General features: G+C 32.6%; 2 protein-coding genes and 1 pseudogene across 2 annotated transcripts; 2 read left to right on the forward strand and 1 right to left on the reverse strand.

Annotated features, from left to right (window-relative positions):
- Positions 1 to 47: 47 nt before the first annotated feature.
- Positions 48 to 2,255, reverse strand: LOC100778440 (dnaJ homolog subfamily B member 13). The gene is made up of 2 exons (XM_003519090.5): positions 1,665 to 2,255; positions 48 to 762 (listed from the first exon to the last, which is right to left on the reverse strand). Exons 1-2 carry the CDS (start codon positions 2,045 to 2,047, stop codon positions 315 to 317), a joined length of 831 nt encoding a protein of 276 aa, XP_003519138.1. The 5' UTR covers positions 2,048 to 2,255; the 3' UTR covers positions 48 to 314.
- A 128-nt stretch (positions 2,256 to 2,383) lies between these two features.
- Positions 2,384 to 6,243, forward strand: LOC100815683 (TMV resistance protein N-like; annotated as a pseudogene).
- A 6,278-nt stretch (positions 6,244 to 12,521) lies between these two features.
- Positions 12,522 to 15,779, forward strand: LOC106797803 (TMV resistance protein N). The gene is made up of 2 exons (XM_014772817.3): positions 12,522 to 13,015; positions 15,413 to 15,779. Exons 1-2 carry the CDS (start codon positions 12,525 to 12,527, stop codon positions 15,711 to 15,713), a joined length of 792 nt encoding a protein of 263 aa, XP_014628303.1. The 5' UTR covers positions 12,522 to 12,524; the 3' UTR covers positions 15,714 to 15,779.
- The last annotated feature ends 832 nt before the right edge of the window (positions 15,780 to 16,611 follow it).

Raw genomic sequence — 16,611 nt, forward strand, 5'->3', positions numbered from 1 at the left:
TCACATCATAACAAACAAGACAACTCTATTTAAATGAAACCAGTCAATGCACAGATAACCATAGTTCTATTTCTTTTTCCTTTAATCTAAAACAGCAGAGTAAAATTACTAAAACTGTAAAAATATTGATATAGACTTGTTTACAAAGCTACATCATGCTTCATATATGGTAGCAGTAGCAACTATGCTAGGTATAATTTGTAATATGCACAAACTTCTTATAGATAAGTGGAATTACTTTTAAGTTATTTACAGTGTAAACTGATCTTCATGTGAAAGAGGATGTTAATGGATAGTTACAGCCATTAATTGGCTTAGTAATCAACATCACTGAGAATCCTTTTCAGATCATACTTCTGTTGTGTGGTCAGCCTTGATGGAAACATAACATCAAACATGATTCTGAGGTTTCCTTTCTTGCCAGGTTCCTTTGAGATGGGCATGCCTTCATTTGGGACCACCAGCTCATAGCCAGGTTTCACAATATCAGCCACTTTGATTGTGAGATCTCTTCCATCCAAAGTAGTCAAGTTGAGAGTCTTTCCTGTGAGAGCATCCACAAGTAATATCTTATGCATCACTACAAGATCATTTCCATCCCTCTTGAAAATAGCATGAGGCTTCTCATCCAACTCAAAAATTAGATCAGATGGAGCAAATCCTGGTTCTTGGTTGCCTTTCCCAGGAAAAGTTATTTTTGTGCCCTTCTTCCAACCAGGCTTTATGTCTATCTTCAAGATTTCTTCTACAGACCTTAACTCTCTGCCAAAACAAAAAAAAAGAAAAAAGAGGGCTCCTAGTGAACTTGAAATGAGGAGGCAAAAATGAAAAATATATATGCTCCAAATTTTATGTTGTTGATACAAATTTGATCCAAATAGCCAAGTTCAACAGGAAATAAGCATACACCAAAGAAACATATTTTACATAACACAAGCCTGATATTCACACAAACCAATGAAACATATTTTTCATACTAGTAACACATGACATCAAGGGGGCAAACGCAAATCCCCAAAACAATTAAATTTCACCTTCCTTTCTTCACTTGTGGGCACAGAATACAGATATATGTTTAGGTATGCGTGACTGCACAAAAGTGCATGATCAAGCAAAGTAAGCGTTAAGCCAAAAGAAAAAACCTACCAAAACATGATAATGACTACCAAACAAAATGACAGACACCCAAGGCATGGCCAAGGGGTCAACCCAATTCCCATGTAAACTATCCTAGATTTAAGGTACAAAAAAAATCATATTTTCTTTAATAATTCCATACTAGCAGCAAATTTTCATTTTGTTTTGGTACATAGCCTTGAAGTCAACACAGACTTGCGATGTTAATTAATGACACTAGTTGTATGTATCTCTCAATGGTAGGCAAGGATAAAGTTAGAAGGGAGGAAGGAGAGATCGGGTCCCATCTGACATTTTTACCAAAAAAAAACTAACATATTAACATTTGTCAATAATATATATATATATATATATAATCAACATAAACTACCTCTGAAATTTCAATTCTGATTGGAAAAAGGCACCAACCTACCTAAGAATCAGTATCTAAATTTTGTCCACAGAATTCTGCACCTTAATTTTACAACAAAAAACATAAACCTCTACATGCAATGAACTAATTAGAACAGCATGGATTAGTTAATTACCCGAATTCATCAGGAACAATCCTTGAGACCTTCAACTTCTTTTTGCAACCGTTGTAAAGCTCTTCAAGGGTACAAAGCAAGCTGCTTTCAACCACCCCTGCATCCTTCATGTTCCCATAGCCATATTCCTTGGTGAAGCGTTGAGAGTTAAGGGGATAGTGACCGTACAAGTCATAGATCTGGCGCTTCTTTGGGTCACTAAGCACATCATAGGCCTCAGAAACTTGTTTAAACTTGGCCTCAAACTCTTCTTTCCTAAGAGGGTCTTCAAGGTTCTTATCTGGGTGCCATTTCATTGCCAATTTCTTATAAGCCTTCTTCACTTCTTCATCAGTGGCATCATGCTTCACCTTCAGTATTTTGTAGTAGTCACCAGCACCCATGTTAATGAAGCACGAACTAAAGCTGAGTTCTGCGTGAAAATCAGTGCTTTATGAGGGGAAGAGACTTTGTGTGCTTTTGTCAATGACTTTGTTTAAGTGGCTGCAAAAGGGTAGGTAGGTAGTAGCGGAAATCACGCTTTGGAACAGATTTAAGAGGAGAAGATAAACACTGAAACAGCACTCTGACGCGTACTTTCAGTTTTTTTGGATTTTGATTTTTCTTTTTTCGTATTATAGTTAAGAAAACAGTTGCTATCGCTAATGCTAGTTGATGCTATGACAGCATGTGCAGCAAAAATGTCTCCAATACACGGATAATGGTAAATTAGTAATATAATGGCAACTTGGTAAGTCAAATTAATATTGAAATAATCTTAGGGATGAAGGAGTGTAAGAAGGTCTCAAAGTATTTTCATGTATGAAAGTCATTTATTTAGGAGAATTTGTATTTGATTTTTTTATTATACGTAAAATTTTCTTAAATTAACGGTAACCAGGTGCATCACACAGCCAGTCTCTGATCTCAGGAAAAAAAAATAAAATTAAAATTGTCTTATATTTGTTATACAGAGAATGACCAGGAGTAACAGCATGGTTTATCATTATGATTGAATTTTTTCTCTCTCAGTATTATCGATTTTGCTTTTCCTTTTTATTTCAGGGAAGCTTCTCGGAAATATCTAGTGTAGCTTTTACGCATTGAATGATTGCAGACTGCAGTATAGAATAATTTTGATTTGAACTGTAAGGCAAATATAGTACTTTTTTATTTTATTTTGTACATTTTCTATGAGCAGATAAATCTCATAATTTAATCATTCAATTTCTTAAATTGAGACTTTTTTATAAGAAAATATATTAAAGTATCTGGACGTACAGATGTACGTTGTTTGAGATAGACAGACATTTCCTAATATTAAAGATAGTTAAATGAAGGACTGACAAGAAAGAATTGAGTCAACTATTTTTTTTTCACATACTATTTCTGCCCTTCTATACAAAATATTGTATAAAATTAAATTATAATTAGTCGGCAGTCGTAAGGGTACACGTTTTACTTTGGAATTTCTTTTCTTATTGACCTAGTTTTCCTTGTAGTGCTCTACAATAAATTTAAAATATTTCTTTTATTATAGATTAATTGAATTTATTTTTAAACTATGTTTTAGTATGTCAGAAAGTCAGTAAAAAAATTAATATGGCAGAAAGAATTCTGATCCATTGAAATTTTAACTCAATAAACTTATCATACGGTCAGTACATAACCTTTTCTTTTTAATACTTCAACATTATAATTACAACAAATGATATGAATATTATAAGATGTTTAAAGGAAACTTTTAGCATAAATGTAGTAAAAATATTGATTAAACCATAATTTGATAACTACGGTCTGTATATAAAAAAAAAAAACCTAATTTGACACAGAATCCTTATGAAATCAAACTAAATAAAAATATTATAATATTGTGTAGAAAAATGTAATTTAGTAAAACAAATTAAAAAAATCACCTGAAATAGGATAACTTCTTAAAATTGTCAACAATACGGCTCTAGTTTGCATAAAATTTTCAACAAATATTTATAAGAAAATAAAATAAAGAGATAAAATCTGTCAAACATCTTCCATAAATTAAAATCAACTTATATGTCTTAATTTTATATATTCTAAATGAGAAATATTTTATTTTCCTATAAATATTTATTGAAATTTTTATCCAAAATAATTAACCATACTACTTATTTAATTAATGCAAAAGATTTGCTTGTGCCTAAGTTCATAATTCCCTTCCCTTTACTTTGTGTGTGTGTGTGTTTTTTTTTTTCACTTTTGGAATTACTTCCTGCAATTCTCATATTATTTCGAGATTGATCATCGCGGAAGTAGTATGAGAAGTGCAGAAGTAATTCAAAGACTTCAGAAAGTAATTGCCTTTCTGTATCTGCAGTAAAGCAAGAAAACAAAGGTCCAACTCGTCGCCCAGTTGTTGATGAGCCCATTTATTGATAGGTCTATTCGGCCCAAACTACAGCCCATTGATGAAGTGCGTTAGGATTAGGCTTATCTTTAGACATAAAATAGAATTGAATTAGGTTTCTCTCACATTCAGCGTCGCTTTCTTTTTTACTTTTTGGTGTTTTTCCCTTGGGTAGTTGGTATGACGAAGACAAACACAACGCACCCTGCTAAGTAAGTTCTAATTTTTTAACATTGAGATATTAAATTGCTTCATCCATATCATTATGTGTTTGTGAAATTGCACCTGTTTCCTTTTGTGCAAAACAACAGGGAATTGTGCTTGTGCACCTTGTAATTGGACTACTACAACGATTAGTTTATGAGTAGAAATAGAAATAGAAATTGAAGTCGAATTTAGTTAGTGGTCAACTAATGTAGTTTCTGAAATTATTTTAGATATAGCGATGCATATATGTTTTCATTAAAAGCATCTTGTCTTTCATTTTCCAACATGTCACCTCCAGGCTCCAGCATAGTCACTTCCTTCACACGCCTTTGATGATTTCCTTTCAACTTTCTATTTATTCACATAACATAAGAACATGAGAGAGAAGAGGGCAACAACAAAGAACACAACCAGAAAGGTGAAAATTGAGAACTGTATTTTGGTTCGGGTTTTTTCAGCTTACATACAATGGCTTGCAGTTGGTTAAACTACAAAATTACAAGCAAAAAGTGCAACTAATGCTAACTTAGCTTAATTACCCACTTCCTCACAACAAGATTTTTCATCCAATTTCACCAACTACTAGATGACTACACTGATTTATATCATAAACATGACAGCAACATATTTTGTATTCAACAAATGTTCCTTGCCACCGCACATCTCAGTCAACGCCTCGAGACAAATAAAAAATGGGAATTTATATGTATTTTTGTCTTCCCAATTAAGTTAAATTAAAATATTAGATTTCCGTAACTTGGACCGAAAAAATTAAATGAATTATATTGTCATTTTTTTTCTTTCATAAGCAATGTCCCAGATTAAAAATTTTGTAAATAAAAAAAACGTGAATAAAAATAAATATCTTATTAACGGTGAATTGTCAGATTTTCTGATAAAAATTAATTATCAGACAAATGAGTAAATATTTCACATTGAGTGAAAATAAATATTCATCCCCATGAAATGTTGAGATGCATTGTTTAATTTATATGCACCGCCCCGCTATTCAAGGGTCATTGCACTCTTAACGATCTTCAGTTTTGTAAACAACTAGAATTAAGGGCTTGACAGCTTTAAATTTTGAGAAAGAGTTTAATTTCCCTATAAATCCAATTTAAGAGGGTTTTCATTTTCATCCCCTAAAGTTCAAAACCATGTATATGGCATAGTTATTTTGGATTTGATTTTTCCGTTGTTCCTTTCCATGCTGTCCTTTCAAAATCATATAGAATTTTTATGATTTTTAAAATTAAATGTCACCATTAAATATTAATATAATTGCATTGTTATTTTGATGGAGCAGCCCAGAACAATGGAAAGGACACCATAGAAGCGAAATTCGGCTATCCTCCTCCTCTAGCAACATTTCTCAAAAAAGGCATGAAGTGTTCCTTAGCCTTAGCTTTAAAGGTGAGGACACACGCTACACTTTCACAAGCCATCTCTGTGCTGCCTTGTGCAGGCTATAAATCAAAACCTACATAGACTACAACCTAGAGAGAGGGGATGAAATATCAACCGTGCTTCTAAGGGCAATTCAGGAATCAAAGCTTTCGGTGGTTGTATTTTCCAAAAATTATGCCACTTCAAAGTGGTGTTTGAATGAGCTTGTCAAAATACTTGAATGTAAAAAGATGAATAGGCAAATTATAGTGCCTGTTTTCAATGATAGAGATCCATCCACTGTGCGTAATCAGAGTGGAACTTACGCGGTTGCGTTTGCTAAACATGAACAACAATTGAGAGGTGATATAAGAAGAGTGAAAAGGTGAAGGAGTGTTTTGGCAGAAGCAGCCAATGTTGCTGGGTGGCATTGCTCATGCCCTGTTCTATTTCTTTTTTTAACAAGAAATTAAGTTTTGGTTATTTGAATTCCAAATATACACATACAGACCACCGATCAATGACCAACGTATTCACATTGGCACCTAAATTTGAACTTCATGTCTTTATAAGATATAAGATGTATTCTTACCAACTAGATCATAATTTGCTGATATATACTAAAACTAGATTGATGATTTTATGCATGTTAGTGTAAAAAAATTTTATACAAACATTCAATAAAATTTGATTACTTTATCACATATTCTACATTGATTTATCACATATGGAATGAACTTTTTTTTTATTATTATTTTTTAATTTCAATGGGTAGTGATTGCATATTTGTGATGTTTTTGTCTGGGGCTTCTTCTTTTTTCATGTTATTTGTTGACAGCGTGGAAAAAATTGTTATGGATGTGTTACAAGCATGAGCAATTATCAAACCTGCAAGCACAGCATTTGATGATGGGGAGTGGGTTTAATACCCAACTTTGGCGTGATTTACAGGCAACAAATCAGCGTCTTGAGCAACTAAGAATGGGGAAAAGTGTTCGTCTTGAGCATATTTTTTATTTACATTTTTAATTAAAATAAATATTTTAGCATGTATGATATATAGGATAAGTATTATTTTATATAACTAAAATTTATAATAAATAAATACTTTTAAATATATAATAATATTATAATAAAAAAATTTCATATAAATAAAAAAATTTAACATATAAATTATGTTTTAAATTTAGATAAATAATTTATATTATGATACAAGTTTTATTTAACTATGAATAATTTTATTAAAAATTATTAAATTTAAATTTAAAATAAAGATGAAAACGATGGACAGAAATAGATAAGAGATTAAGAAAAACTTCTAAAATACAGTTGTTGAAAAAATCCTCATTCAATAAAACTATTTTAATTTCTAAATAAAGTACAGTAACTAATAAATGAGTTTGCGGAAACAACCTATCGAGTTTGACCGAGTAGCACCATGTTAAATTTTTAGATAATTGTGCTTTTAATTTCTAATTTGTTAGTACATTTATGTTTTTCTAATATATAAGTGATTGAAAATAAAATTAACAAAAAAATTGTATAATAGTAAAAATATGGTTGCAATTTTTTTTAATTTTTAATAAATAACACATTGTTATGTCATTTATCTAAAAAAATTATTAACAATATTTTCACTTGCAATGAATAACTTGGGGATGAAAGTTTTTTATTTTTTATTTTTTGACTGAAGGGGGATGAAAACTAACACGATCCCGAATTGCACGAGACATTTTAATAAAGCTAGATTTTTAGCACTATATAAACATACCAACAAAAGACCATTTGGGTGTGGGGGTATTTACATTAGGGATTTCATCTGATGCTCGAATAACAATTATTTTACTGTTTTTTGACATAGAAAGATGGATACAAAATAAAATATATATTAATTCAGATTTAAATTTCTCATAACAGTAGGAAGCATTTGATGAGATATATCCATTGATTAATAACAATTTTGACAAATAAGAAATCTCAATTCATTGGAACTTCACAATAACAATTATTAATATCTCATGAAACTTGAAAGTTAAAAATCAAAATAATTAGTTTTGTTATTTGAATTGTCCAAATGTGAAAGCATGTCAGGCGACAAGCGAAGCATGCGTACGCTTCTCTCCATTTTAAGTTCTGTGACACGTTGAACAGTTGCGCTATGATTTTGTAGATTTTCGAAGGTAGGTATCTTTTGATAAAACTGATGCTGAAGCTGTGCAAGTTGCTCTAGCTTTGCAATCTGCTGATCCAGGTCTCCAACATATACACAGATTCAGTTTTTCCAACACATCGTTTGCAATTTTTTCGATAAGTTCAGATTCCATCCTGTAGATAATATGTAACCACGGTAAAACTTACACTTACTCAGAAATTACAAGTCAACTCATGTTAACTCTTGGTTAAAGGATTTAGTGGGAATTCATGTTAACTCATGCTATGTGAAGTTCCTCATATAGCTTGTTTAGCTATGTACGATCAAAGAAAGAAATACCAATCTTCCTTTCAAGGTAGGGCGAGAAGTCTGACTCTTCCTAAGCTATGGTCCTATGGCCTACTATTTAAGAATTTCAATGGTTTTACTTTTACGCGTGAAAAAAATTAAATGAAAACGGCTGCATTAGTCCAACTCATTGATTTCAATTTTAAATATGAAAATATATAAAATAAAGAATCCATTTATATTCCAATAAAGAGAGATTTTGTGCCGTGTGACTTGGGGGAGGTAGGGGAGATATTATTTAATGGGTAAACTTCAGTTTTTTTATTTCTCTAAAATTTTAATAATAATGATAATAATAAGAGGATCGAACATTAGTTAATAATTAATGTAGTTTAACTCACAACACACGAATTTTGTGAAGAGAATATGAGTTCAACTGAATAAATTACACTTCTTACCTTATTATTATAATAAGAAACGGGAAGTCAAACTTGAAGTACATCCGAAATTGGTGAAACTTAAATAGAAACCCCCAATACATTTTTCTAGTTTATGTCAAGTTGCGATAAAATTCTTAACAGTATAACAGCTAGTTATAACAGCTTTTCAGTTAGGAATAAAAGGGTTGGTTAGAATAGTTAGTTTTTCGGTTATAACAGATTCATGTTACAGATGTATAGACGTATATAAATTTCCACCATTAATGAATAAAGGCTCACAAGCTGAAGCTGATCACTTACATTCGTTGTTACGTGCCTTTTCTCCATGCTGTCTTATTTCATTAATATGGTATCAGAGCTCTTCTGATGAAGAGTTCTGCTGCGCATACGGTTCGTCTCCTATCCTCAGTCATCCACCATGAATGAAGCTTCGATCAATAACGCAGAAAGTTATTTGTATCTCCATCCAAGCGAAAGTCCTACCATAGCTCTTGTATCTCCAGTCTTAGACTCAATTAATTACCATTCATGGAGTAGATCCATGGTCACTGCACTAAGTGCCAAGAACAAGGTGGAATTCATAGACGAAAGTGCGCCTGAACCACTGAAGATGGACAGAACCTATGGAGCTTGGCGCCGGTGCAACAATATGGTCGTATCGTGGATAGTTCACTCGGTGGCCACCTCCATACGGCAAAGTATACTTTGGATGGACAAAGCTGAGGAAATTTGGCGTGATTTGAAGTCCAGATATTCACAAGGAGACCTTCTACGAATCTCCGATCTTCAACAAGAGGCGTCAACGATGAAACAAGGGTCGCTTTCAGTTACGGAGTACTTCACCTGCTTGCGTGTAATCTGGGACGAGATTGAAAACTTCAGACCCGATTCAATCTGCTCATGCAACATCAGATGCTCTTGTAATGCTTTCACCATCATCGCGCAACGCAAGCTCGAAGATAGAGCCATGCAATTCCTACGAGGTTTGAATGATCAATATACTAACATTCGTTCCCACGTGCTTCTCATGGATCCCATACCTGCCATTTCCAAAATATTTTCTTATGTAGCTCAGCAAGAAAGACAATTGTTAGGCAACACAGGTCCAAGCATCAACTTCGAACCCAAAGATATATCCATTAATGCGGCAAAGACCATTTGCGACTTCTGCGGGCGTGTTGGTCATGTAGAAAGCGTTTGCTATAAGAAGCATGGGGCGCCTGCAACTTATGATGGAAGGAACAAGAACAATAATGGAAGAAAGACCTGTACTCACTGCGGCAAAATAGGACACACGGTGGATGTTTGTTATCGGAAACACGGATATCCACCGGGATACAAATCTTACGGTGGAAGAACCACCGTGAACAACGTGGTAGCAGTAGAAGGAAGAGCCACGGATGATCATGCTCAGCAACATGAGTCACAAGAAGTTGTTCACTTCTCACCTGAGCAATACAAGGCACTTCTTGCCTTAATCCAACAGCCACAGGCAGGAAACACGGCACCCAATCAGCCCAAACAGGTTGCTTGGACCACGTCACTTGTTCTCTAGATAATCTTCATTCATATACAAAAATCAGCCCGATCACGGTAAAACTTTCTAATGGTCATCACGTTCATGCCACTCACTCAGGAACAGTGCAGTTCTCATCCAATTTAATTCTACACGATGTGCTTTACATACCCACCTTCACGTTCAATCTTATCTCAATCTCAAAGCTTGTATCTTCCACTAATTACGAATTAATTTTCTCTTCCACGTCTTGTGTGTTGCAGGAAACGAACAATCATATGAAGATTGGTATAGTTGAAGCAAAGCATGGACTCTATCACCTGATACCCACTAAAGCTGTAAACTCCATTATCACTCATCCTCAGTGCAATATCATCCCTATAGACCTATGGCATTTTAGAATGGGACACCCATCAGTTGAGAGATTACAGTGTATGAAAAACTATTATCCGCTTTTAAGAAATGATAAAAAATTTGTCTGCAACACATGTCATTATGCAAAGCACAAGAGAATGCCTTTTTCTTCTAGCAAATCGCATGCATCTCATCCTTTTGATCTGCTGCATATGGACATATGGGGCCCATGCTCAAAACTATCCATGCATGGTCACAAATATTTTCTAACCATCGTTGACGATCATTCGCGTTTTACATGGATATACCTCATGAAATCTAAAGCCGAAACACGGCATATCATCACCAACTTCATTGCTTTCATTGAAACCCAATATAACGGCAAAATTAAAATAATTAGAAGTGACAACGGGATAGAATTTTTCATGCATGATTAGTATGCGTCAAAAGGGATTATACACCAGACCACGTGTGTCGAAACCCCAGAACAAAATGGGATAGTGGAACGTAAGCACCAACACTTGCTTAACGTTACACGATCACTCTTGTTTCAAGCAAGCTTACCACCTACCTTTTGGTGTTACGCTTTGCCACACGCTGTGTATTTGATCAATTGTATCCCCACACCATTTTTGCATGACATCTCACCTTATGAAAAACTGCATAAACATCCATGTGACATTTCCAATATTCGCGTTTTCGGATGCTTGTGTTATATCAACACACTCAAAGCAAATCAGCAAAAATTTGATCCCAGGGCACATCCATGCATTTTCATAGGTTTTAAAACAAACACGAAAGGTTATCTTGTGTATGACTTGCATTCTCATGATGTTGCAGTATCTAGGAATGTTACTTTTTACGAAAATTATTTTCCACAATTGCCTGAAACTCAACTTTCGAGCACAAATAACTCAGCACCATCTCCAAGACCCTTTTCCGACAAAGAGCTTGACCCACTAGTAGAGAAACACACCCCTCAAACCTCAATACAAACACATCCCTCCTGTGACGAACATTTAAGTGAACAAGCTCCTTCACACCTTAGACGATCAACACGACCAAAACACTCCCCAACCTATCTCCAAGATTATCACAGAAACTTTGCTTCATCTACATCAAAAGCTTCAACGGTTAGGCTCTTCACTTGTTTCATGGCAGTCAAAGAAGCAATCCACTGTCTCCCGCAGCTCCTCCGAGGCTGAGTATCGGGCTCTTGCATCCACCACCTGTGAGATACAATGGCTGACATATCTTCTTCAGGATCTTCGAACAACATTGATTCAGCCAGCAACTTTGTACTGTGACAATTAGTCCGCAATTCAAATAGCAACAAATCCCGTATTTCACGAACGCACCAAGCATATTGAGATCGATTGCCATCTTGTTCGTAACAAAGTCACTTCGGGTCTCATCAAGCTTCTTCCAGTTTCGTCCTCTCTGCAACTCGCGGATATTTTCACTAAAGCTCTGACCCCAGCCATCTTCCAACACCTTTGTACCAAGCTGGGAATGATAAACATCCATTCCTAGCTTGAGGGGGGCTCTTAACAGTATAACAGCTAGTTATAACAGCTTTTCAGTTAGGAATAAAAGGGTTGGTTAGAATAGTTAGTTTTTCGGTTATAACAGATTCATGTTACAGATGTATAGACGTATATAAATTTCCACCATTAATGAATAAAGGCTCACAAGCTGAAGCTGATCACTTACATTCGTTGTTACGTGCCTTTTCTCCATGCTGTCTTATTTCATTAATAAAAATCATTGAACGAATAATGGATATCGATTCGCCTAAATTTTGCGCGACTTTTATATCCTTTTCACAAATAAAACATTGACTTTGTGACCCCAGCAAATTCATTTGACCTGAATGCGCGTACCCGATACATCTATTGTTATTTTCATCCATTCACTTTAGAACGAAGCAACCACAAAATTCAAACTCCGGGTTTTCATCACAGTTTCATGCTCTTCAATTTCTTCTTTGGGTTATAGTCTTATAGAGATCTGTATGAATCTATAAAAGGGAGTATTGAGAGTTTTACCATCATCGAAGATTTTAATTTGTCATATATCATACATATAAATATATAAGTGACATAGAGTCACATACCCAAAACTAGCTAGCTATATACTACATCATATATCATATATGGAATGTTCATCTTCCTCCTCCTCCAGTACTACTTCACAAAAGCACGAGGTGTTCATAAACTTCAGAAGTGAGGACACGCGCAAGACATTCACAAGCCATCTTAATGGTGCTTTGGAAAGAGTAGATATCAAAACATACGTAGATAACAATAACCTTGAGAGAGGAGAGGAAATACCCATAACCCTTGTTAGGGCTATTGAGGAAGCAAAGCTCTCCGTCATTGTTTTCTCCAAAAACTATGCGGATTCTAAGTGGTGTTTGGATGAGCTCCTGAAAATACTTGAGTGTGGAAGGACCAAAAGGCATATTATAGTGCCCGTTTTCTATGATATAGATCCTTCCGATGTAAGGAATCAGAGAGGAAGCTATGCTGAGGCATTTGTTAATCATGAGCGAAATTTTGATGAAAAGAAGGTGCTAGAATGGAGGAATGGTTTGGTTGAAGCAGCCAACTATGCTGGTTGGGATTGCTACAACAAGGTCACCAGGTAACTCTATTCTATTCAAATATTTAAGGGTAAATAATTATTTTCGTTTCTAAATGTGTAAAGCGTTTATAAATTCGTCCTCGAAATAAATTAAAATTTTAGTCTCCAAAAGTAGGAAAAATACGAAAAATTCATCCATCCATTAACTTCCGTCCGTTACCGTTAATGAAAGAGTTTACGTGACATTCATAAACGAATTTGTCAACACTTTACACATTCGGGGATGAAAATGACTATTTATTCAAAATATAATTTAATTTTCATTTTTTTCCTTTTTTAATCGTTGTAAGCATAACAATAAAATAAGTACTTGAAAAAATAAGAAAGTAATCATAACATTAAAATAAGTAATCATAAGTTAGAACAAATATAATAATAAGTGTAATGATGATTAATAAGCATAATTTATTTATTACTCTGATATTTCTAATGTAACAGTATTTTATCTAAAATATGAGACTCAAATAAAAATATACAATTATTAAGTTAATCTTTACAAAAAAATTTCTAACTTGTTTTTTTCACTACCTAATATTCTCACAATAAAAATTTTAGGACAATAAATAGATTATGCTTATTAATCAATATTATGTTTATTATTATGTTTGTTCTAACTTGTATTTGCTTTTCTATTTTTTAAGTGTTTAATGTAATGTTATGTTTACAACGATTAAAAAAGGAGGAAAAGATGAAGATTAAATTATATTTTGAGTAAATAATCATTTTAATCCACGAATATGTAAAACGCTAACAAATTCATCTCTAAATGTGTCACGTAAGTTTTTTTATTGATGTAATGGACAAAAGTTAATGAATGAATGAATTTATTACATTTTTTTCACTTTCAAGACTAAAATTTAAATTTTCATCTTTTAGGTATAAATTTATCAACACTCTACTCAATCAGAGACAACAATGACTATTTATCTAATATTTATCTGGTATCTTTTTCAATCATTTGAAGAGACAAATTAATACTATGACTGCAAAAGGAAATGTGATTGTTTGATTCACCAATTAAGTAGATTCTTTTTCCTCGGTATTTGTGTGAAATATATATCATCTTCATTTATTAGTAATTAATCTTTGCTAATAGAACCTAACTTATGTAATGAAATTTCGCTCTTAATCATATTTTTTCAATTCAAAAAACTTAAGCTCCCTGTGATGTGACGGAACGTTTATGTCTATCGACCAAAAGGAAAGAAAATAATTACTATATTACAAATTTCATAATATCATTGTGAAACATCTTCCTGATAAACTCTCATTGTTGGAAAATTCAAGAGAAATAAATATCGGGGAAGATTTATATCAGTGGATCTGAAGCCATCACATAAAAAAATTTGACAATACACTTTAATCCAAAATTTTAAGGTTTAGATTTATTGGTTTTCTCCTTATTTTTCCCGATGTTTCATTTCCTCGAATTCCCCAACACTTATTATTGATAAAAAGAAAAGGTGTTTACTATTTTATCAAAATAAAAGTTAGACAAATACTAACAAGCGTCCCACTGGTTAATAAATTAATGTAAAGTAGAAATGCTTTTATTAATAAATAAACTATGCTATCCAGGATTATTTTTATCATCTCTTATGATTGTTCCTATAAATATATTTATCTTATAGTTTCCTAATCAATATCTTAAAGGCACGAGTTAGTAAGATCTTAAAAGTTATTAAAAAATAACTAATTTTTTTAAAAAAGAATTGGTTTGAAAAGAAAAATCTAAAATTATTTTAATCCGTATATAGTTGGTTAATGACACTCGGATATAGATAAAGAAAAAGTAAAAATATGATAAATACTACTACTATAATAGAAAGGAATCGAAAAAAATAAGATATTTCAATAATGTTTACACTAAGTCCTAAATCATATATTTAAGTCCAAAAATTATAATTTTTTAACCACTGTAATTGGAGAACTTTTGGTTCCTAATGAGACCAAAGATACAACAAACTTTAGTTCTTAATTTAAGTTCTTTATTAAAAAAAATTCGGTCAAAGATTAGTAAAACTTAATTTTTTTCCCCTCTTTTCTAAGTATTATGTGAGAATAAAAAACATATCATCGTCCACATACATTCAGTGTGTATATTGCTAACTAAGCTAGCTAGGCTAAAAAATTAGACTTATAACATTAACAACGACATGTGCTATCCTATGTTGAAGGGAAAATTATTCATGAAAACTCACCTAAAAATCTATCTTTAATTTTAATTTCCTCTTTTGGTCTCTCCGATACTAGAATTAAATATTTGTTTGATTATTTTAAACTATGATATATATATATATATATATATATATATATATATATATATATATATATATGTGGCTATTGTGAGAGTTTGAGATCATTGTATGTGTCATTTTGTGTGATGTTCTTGTACAGGACAGAATATGAAATTGTTGAGGACTTTACCAAGGATGTGCTAGAAAAGTTGAATCGTACCAACGTCAGTGACCTGGATCGCCAGATCACTAAAATGGAGCAACTTGCAGAACTTCAGCGTCAATTTTATGAGAGTATAAGTACTTTTGAAAATATGCTCAACCGCGACGCAACAATTCAACGGGTCACAGAACTTAAAATGGAGAGGAGCATCCGTATGCTTCGTCTGACACCAGATATGCTCTCATATATGGAAAATTCTAATGATAATAATAAGAGTGTGTTTGAAAATATGTTTTGAAACTTTGTGGATGGAAGTTTTTACTTTTCAAAACAATAAACTAGAAGGAAGGAGTTACATGAATTGGTGTTCACTTGAACTTATTGAGTTCCAAATATATTACACATTAATTTGGTGTCACCATTTTAATAAAATTATTCATCGAATACTAAAGATATAATCAATGACATATGAGCATGTTATGTTGGGAGAGGAGATTAAGCGGCAGTTGCAAGAGCTACTCGAAAGCTTGACAACCAAAAAAGCCATAGGTTAAATGTATTGAAAATTATAAATGATATCTAATGTAGGGTACTGTTGTCACTCTTCAACGTAATAAAAGTAATTTTTATGGTAAAAAAAATATTGCAGACTAAAATGCAGTTGACATTTATTATATTGAAGAGCTTATAAATGATATCTAATGTATTGAATGTGTTTCAACAAAATGCAGTTGACATTTATTATATTGAAGAGCTTATAAATGATATCTAATGTATTGAATGTGTTTCAACAAAATGCAGTTGACATTTATTATTCTCTCCTTTCCAAAATGATAACTTTTAGTATCTAAAAAAATTACTATACTGATTGACGTTTTTAATTTAGGCAAATGTTAATTAGTGTACTAAAATTACTGATTAAGAAACTAAAAAAAATATTTTCATAGAAAAAATTAAAATTGTGTTGTTTATAATTTTTTTAGATTTTTTATAATGTTTATAATAAATATTTTTTTATTTTTTTAATCAATGTTGTTAAGATACTAATCCGTAAAACTTTTAAGAATAAATAGTCATTTTTGTCCTTCAATGTGTAATTTGTTGACAAATTCCTTGAAAGATGAAAATACAAAATTTATTTCTTGAAAGTGTAAAAAGTGCGATAAATATATTCTGTCATTAACTTTCTTCCGTCA

This window comes from Glycine max, chromosome 2 (assembly GCF_000004515.6).
Source record: "Glycine max cultivar Williams 82 chromosome 2, Glycine_max_v4.0, whole genome shotgun sequence".
Classification (NCBI taxonomy): Eukaryota; Viridiplantae; Streptophyta; class Magnoliopsida; order Fabales; family Fabaceae; genus Glycine; species Glycine max.

Excerpts from the sequence above, each read along its gene's own strand:
- LOC100778440 (XM_003519090.5), bottom strand. The coding sequence starts at position 2,047 with ATGGGTGCTGGTGACTACTACAAAATACTGAAGGTGAAGCATGATGCC. Across the intron at positions 763-1,664 it reads ATTGTTCCTGATGAATTCGG|AGAGTTAAGGTCTGTAGAAG; the intron begins GTAATTAACTAA and ends TTGTTTTGGCAG.
- LOC106797803 (XM_014772817.3), top strand. The coding sequence starts at position 12,525 with ATGGAATGTTCATCTTCCTCCTCCTCCAGTACTACTTCACAAAAGCAC. Across the intron at positions 13,016-15,412 it reads TGCTACAACAAGGTCACCAG|GACAGAATATGAAATTGTTG; the intron begins GTAACTCTATTC and ends GTTCTTGTACAG.